We start from the raw sequence: 6,923 nt of genomic DNA on the forward strand, positions 1-6,923 counted from the left end.
GTTAATTTTTTCCTATAATTGAGAAGTCCTACTTATTTTTAATTCGATACTCTTGCGCTATCTATTTTGTCCAGAAAGTCCTATTTACAATGTCCACTAGAGGGAACGAATGCTTTTTCCGTTTTCCATTGAAAACATAAAAAACTTTGTTCAAGGTTTAGAACAAAGGTAAAATGTTTTACCTTACATGTGTGCAAATGATATTTTTTTAGTTCATGTTTATGAATTTAAACTTATCTAAAAATAAAACTTTGCACTAATAAAATTTTGTTATTGACATTTTGATGTGCTCATTCCTTATTATATGTGCACATGAAAACATCAATAACAAAATTCTATTATTAGTACAAACTTTTATTTTAAATACCATTTACACATGTAAGATAAAAATATTATACCTTTGTCCAAGACCCTGAAGAAAATTTTATATATTTCAATGAAAAATGCAAAAAGCAAGAGTCCACCTCCAGCGATGGAGATTGGGAAGAGGATTTTCCCCACAAATTATATTGGACTTTGATTACAGCTCGAGGGTTGATTTGGCAGTTTGCTGTTTAAATATCACAACACTACAATATTTATTGTCTTTGACAACACTCTTTTATCCAACTTGTAAAAAATTTAACCAAAAATAATATAGGGGACAATTTTTAAACTTTAACAATAAAATTTGTCTACCAAAATTAAGCATCCCTTATTCTATCTTTAGGGACGTTTATCTAATATTAATATAGTTCTAACAAAAATATACATTTATTTATTGTTGCTATTAGAATTAACTCTTCTAAATTTTTAGTGTTAAACTTTATTTCAATTTCCTTCCGGATAGTATAATGTAATTTAATTAATTTAATTTAATAATAAATAATATGATATATATTAATATATTTTGTTTTACATCTATGGTTTGTAGGTGGTCTTTTTGCGGAAGAATTACTTATCCAAATTTTTCTTTTTAGGAGTTTATTAAGGATCTGTTGCTTTTTATCTCGTAATGTTAATTGGTTGTAATTTTCACTTTTTTTATCGGTTTTTTCCGTCTTTTCGTGTAATAGTTCTCCCTATTAATATATCTTGCTTACACAAATTTTTTTTTTTGTTTTCGTTCCAATTTCAATTATATAATATAACGACTTTTATCACAAATAAGTCATTCAAAATTAATATATATATATAATATGAGAATGGTATATTTATATGAGAAAATGAGAATAAATTACAGCCATTAGATCAATTTGTAAGATTGAGATTAACTCACAATCTTAAAAATCTCAGTTTCCTCAAAATTTACATGATTTCTCTCTCTTCATCCCGGAATTCACTCTTCCTTCTCCAATTTTATCTCTTCTCATATGAATCCATTTATTCATCTAATCAATTTTAATGGATTCTATGCGTTCTGTTTTAATATTAAAGTTACCCAATTTCGATTTGATACTAAAATAATAAACTTTGGAGCTTGATACCGTTAACTTTTGGTGTTTTATACTGCAACTTATGCTACTTATGCTGAAGTTTGTGCTAAAGGCCAATGTTGCTGTTATAGACTGTATTGTTCAGGGCTGCTGAGAGATACTTTTAATTTTCAGTCTTCAAATGTAGTTTTTATTAAGCGTAATTTAGTTGTTGTTGTTCATAGTTTAGTTAATTTATCAAAAATGTGTGGTAGTAATTTGGATGGGTCTGTCCCAACTCAAGCTAAATTTGCCTATGATGTAATCTTGTAATAAATTATCATGTAAATATTTCATCTATTTTTCTATTGAAATCGTGGATTGAGACTTTGAATTTACTAAGCAATTTTATGGGATTTTAATATCATTTGGCACAAATTATCTACTGTTATATTGGATTGAAAATGACAGTAGCTACATTTTGAGTGAAATTGGCATAATTTTGTAGCATCAAAGTTTGTTAAGGAATCAATCACTTGTACATATAAATGTAGCTTACTTCTACTATGCAAAATTGTGTGAGTTTAGAGAATCCATTATCTATGTCTAAACAATCCATTCTTTGAGTCAAACTACATCTAGTCGACTGGGATACAAAAGGGCAAAACAGTTTGTTAAGCTCAAAAGCGCCGAGGGCCCTGGCTATGAGAAAGCAAAGGCCCACAAATTCAAACGAATCGGTAATATCATGCGAAGTGAGAAGTTTTAGAGGAAAATAGCATATGAATGGAGAACATGGGGCCTTATGAAGGAAAGTTATAAGAAGCGAATATGGAGTCCTAAGTGGATCGAGAAACCTCCACAAAGTAGTTAATTTTATGCACTATAAATAAAGAACTCGGTACAAAGTTTAAGAGGTTCACAATTTTACAAACGCCTACACGCTAAACCCTTAAAGTACTCAAGCGATGATCGAAATAAGTCAAGCAAAAGCTATGTATGTTAGAACCACTTAATTTTTCTGCAAATTTTAATATCATGTCTTTTTCATTCAAACTTATTTGTTTTCCTTACAAGTTTTTGTTTAAACATTGCCATTGATTGTAATTTCGAACTTCGTGAAGATTCGAGGTCGTGTCGAACACATTATTTTACAAAGAAGACACTTAACACCTAGAAAAAACTCTTTGAAAATACAAGTGTTTTTCTGAGATTCACTGGTCGATCTCGCAAGTGACCTTTAAAAAGAGACCAGCGAAGTTTACCACTTTCCAAGGTAAACATTTGGATGACATTTTTGGTCCGAAACTTCCGAGCCCGGTCCGCTGCCTACTCATTGATGGATTTATATGAGAAACACCTATGTTCCCACCTCAATTTCAAATTTATTCTCTTACTACTTTGTAAAAAGAAATTACACTTAAAAGTTATATTATTTAAAAAATAGTACTACAATCATCCTAAAGTAAGTGTCTTAGTAATCACTTAAGAAAATGTGAAAATGAATGAGAGAGAATAACGAATTTCTTTTATTAGTAATCAATGTGTTTGCATTATCAATAATATAAGTTTAGAGAAATTGTAAATTATTAAAAATATGGGTTAAATATGTTTTTAGTCCCTATAAAGTTACTCAAAATGGATTTTAGTCCCTATAAAAAATATATTGACTTTTAGTCCCTATAAAATTACTTTTGCACTCAATTTTAGTCCCTGTAGAGGGACCAAAAGTGAGTGCAAAAATAATTTTATAGGGACTAAAAGTCAATATATTTTTTATAGGGACTAAAAGTCAAAATTGAGATATTTATAGGGACCAATAATATATTTAACCCTAAAAATATTAATTAAGGATATAATTAGAATATAAAATAAAAAATGCATTAAAACTAAAAGAAACACTTATTTATGAATAAATAATTTAGAAAATGCGACATTTGTTTGGGACAGAAGTAACATTTAGTTAGTTCTTTTTAATTAACACCTTTTTTCATAAAATAATCTAAATATTTTTAAAATCAATGTTTTGTAAAAATGTATTTCATATTTTTGAGTAAGGTAAAAAAATTTAAATCTTTTTAAAAACAATAATATTTAGCCAAACCACAGTTAAATTAAAATTCAAATTATTAATTAATCCTTCATATGTCAAAGACTATTTTAGTAAAAAAAATCATTACACATTTTCAAATATCAAATGAAAATTACACAAATGAAATTTAAAAAATTTACAAGCGAAAATATATAGCCACAGTTTATTCGTGTATATCATTGAAATTTTTTTAAAAAACTTTATAAAGTTTTAATTTATTATTTTTATTTAGCAATTTGTTAGATGATAAGTGATGAAGAATGATGATGTTTTTATATGCATTGCAGGATCAAATTTTTTTTTAATAGGTAATCCAATAAAAGGAAGTATAAGAGATACTCCACCTCTAAATACAGACAAATCATCCTCTATAACAAAGGAGGGGATTGGTATTCCAATAAAAAAGGTTACAGACAAGCGAGATGTTACAGTCGGATGACATCCAATACCAGGACCTAGGCTCAAGTTAAAATTAAGAGCTTTCCTGCTGAACCAATTAAGCCTCTTGCTGCTAATCAAAGGCACTTATCTAAATGGTGGAGCTTTCTCAAGTCATATTCATGCTTCTTTTTTTAAATTAGATTATTTTTTTAAAAATTAATTACTTGAGCTTATTTAGTACCATAAATTGACACTACTTTACCTAAACGGATAAAATTAGTTTTTTATTTTTATTCAAATAAAGCCCTGGTCTTATGGTCCTATTTTTAAGGATTAGTTACGTTAGAATTTCCATAAAATACGAATTTTCTGTTTCGCCTCACAGTACTTCTATAAATACCTCGCATTGTTAACCTTCATGGCATACACTATTCTGCATGCTATATTGGTTATCTTTTCTCCTTTCATTTTTCCTTTCCCTTTTAGCATCTACTATTTTTATGCTTTTTCTCTTTATTAATTACTTCATGCTAACTTCTTCAATTTAACAGCAAGGCAGTTACTTGCTTAACATATAGCAAAGTTGGAGATTTGCTAATTTTTGGGGTCTGAGGATGGAATAGTTGGTGTTTGGAACCCTAAAGGTATGACATTAACCTTACTGTTCTAGTTTATTCCAATATTTTGAAAACCAAATTGAAGATCGAATTGCTAAAATCAGTGAGTCACGTTATTCAATTAGTTTAATAAATTCAACCACAATTGATCTGGATTGTTGTGTCTGATTGCTAAAATATTGAGTTATTTTCATTTTTATAAGCAAGCTTAAAAAATCAAATTCATACCATTTTTAGTTCATGATTGTCAGTGTTAATTTATTTAAAGATAAAAGTTTGCACTAATAATAAAATTTTAATATTGATGTTTTGATGTACAACTTATCCATCAATGTAATTTTAGCCATTAATGTATATAAAAGACTTGAAATGCAACTTAGCCATCAAAGTATTTTTCACTATAAGTTACCCTTTTCTAATTAAGAACAAAACGAGAGAAGAATGTAAGACTGATCAGATTTGGATTCAAGTGTCACATATGCTGCTGAATTGATATCCAGGTATTACATTCTTCAGGGTCATCTTTGTTAGGCTCTTATGTGAGAAAGGGGATAAACATTTCATCTAAGCACTTAGTATCCACATCTCCTTGAATATGATATGTAATTTTCTAAATGTCACTTCTAAAATATACACAATTTAGGTTTATTGTCTCTTTAAGCAGTAATGTCTTGGTTATCTTTATGCAGTTAGTCTGTTCTCTCTCTTGGGCTTTTTCATTTTTGGTTGAATGATTTTTTTTTAATAAGCAATTGATTGAAAAGTTCGCACTAGGGGTGCAACCCTTACAAAGAAGCAAACGACACTAAAGATGACTAGTGTCGGATAAGGGAAGTTTAAACCATACATAATATGTTGGTCTAAACTTGCTATATCCACAAAACATCCATCTCCAAGAAAGAAAAACAATATTAGAACAAATAACGTCAAAACAAAACGCCTCCCCCCTAAAAATAATTTCGTTCCTCATAAGCCAAAGGCTCCAAATAGTTGCAACCCACACAAAATTGATTAAAACTCTTCGCTTGCCGCAATTCACCTTATCTTGAATAACGTTGAAACAAAGCAAATCCTCTTCATTCAACATCTCCGGAATTCCAAGCCAACTAAACACATATTTCCAAATTGTCTTCGCCTCTTGACAAATGAAAAAAAGATGGGAAGATGATTCAAGGAAGGAACCACACATCACACAATCCGGGAGCCGATCAATAAAGAATCTCCAAGCGAATACCTTGATCTTGGGCGGAAGCTTTAGATCCCACAAAACTTTCAAAGAATTAAACAAATTATAATCCCATGCAAAGACCTTGTCACTATCAATGGCGGTTGTTATGCTTGCAACGGAGAATTCCTTGCCCTCGGTTAAGGACCACGAGAACGAGTCAACGCCGTTCGCACTAGTAGAAAATCCCCGGACACTGTCGCAAAACCGAGTCCAGTTTGGACTGGCTGCTGCCGCGGCTGAGTGTGGTTGGCCGTGAGAGTCGCCGGCAGAAAACAACCCCCCAAAATTCCACCTTAACGCACCGTCGATCCGCTCTAATACCTCCGCCACCGAACAATACTTCGCAATAGACAATTCAAACAAATCCGGAAACTCCATGCAAAGTGGTTGTTCTCCCACCCACCAATTGATCCAAAAAAGAACATCCATACCATTATTGCAACAACATTTGAAACAACCGGAAAAACCGTTATCTATGATGTCGTCCAACACTTTATTCTCACACATATCTTTCCACCAAATGGAATCATCACTTCTCTGAAATTTACCCCCAATATCTTGAATTCTTAATTTAGGACAAGGATACCTCACCTTAAAAAATCTTTGCCAAATGGCTTCATTATCATGAAGGATTCTCCACTTCCATTTCAAGAGAAGAGCTTTATTCATTTCTCTAACGTGTCTAACCCCCAAACCACCCTTCGCTTTAGGTCTACACACCACTTCCCACTTAACCCAATGAATACTCCTTTTTCCGGACTTTCCACTCCATAAAAACTCGCTTTGAATCTTCCTTATTTCTTTGGCAATATTTCTTTGGTTGAATGATGATGGTAGTGTCACTCTACTATAAGTACATCGAAAATTAGATTCTATTAGTTTGATATAATATTCTTGTCAGAACTTGGCTAAACAATCCTCCCATGAGTCATTCATCAATGTTGTGGTGCCTTGACTTCCTTCCACGCTGTTTTCATGCTTTCTATTAAGCCGTTGCCACGCCGTGCGTTTTCTTCAGCAAGTTTTAAGTGTTATTCTTTTATGGGTTTCTTAGGAGGTTGTGTTAATCTTTTCTTATAATTGAGAAGTCCTATTTATTTGTAAATCAGTACTTTTGCTAGTAATGAAAACCCGATTTGTTTTGTCTAGAAAGTCCAATTTACAATGTCCACTAGAGGGGACGGTTGCTTTTTGCCTTTTCCATTGAAAAC

At 31.2% G+C, this 6,923-nt stretch overlaps 1 protein-coding gene across 1 annotated transcript; it reads right to left on the reverse strand.

Annotated features, from left to right (window-relative positions):
- Positions 1-5,289: 5,289 nt before the first annotated feature.
- On the reverse strand, positions 5,290-6,381 carry LOC131642358 (uncharacterized). The gene has a single exon (XM_058912617.1). The coding sequence runs from the start codon at positions 6,379-6,381 to the stop codon at positions 5,290-5,292; it is 1,092 nt and encodes a 363-aa protein (XP_058768600.1).
- Positions 6,382-6,923: the final 542 nt, after the last annotated feature.

The sequence above is a fragment of the Vicia villosa genome, unplaced genomic scaffold, assembly GCF_029867415.1.
Source record: "Vicia villosa cultivar HV-30 ecotype Madison, WI unplaced genomic scaffold, Vvil1.0 ctg.004863F_1_1, whole genome shotgun sequence".
In the NCBI taxonomy this organism is placed as follows: domain Eukaryota; kingdom Viridiplantae; phylum Streptophyta; class Magnoliopsida; order Fabales; family Fabaceae; genus Vicia; species Vicia villosa.

Coding starts and splice junctions, on each gene's coding strand:
- LOC131642358 (XM_058912617.1), bottom strand. CDS start 6,381: ATGAATAAAGCTCTTCTCTTGAAATGGAAGTGGAGAATCCTTCATGAT.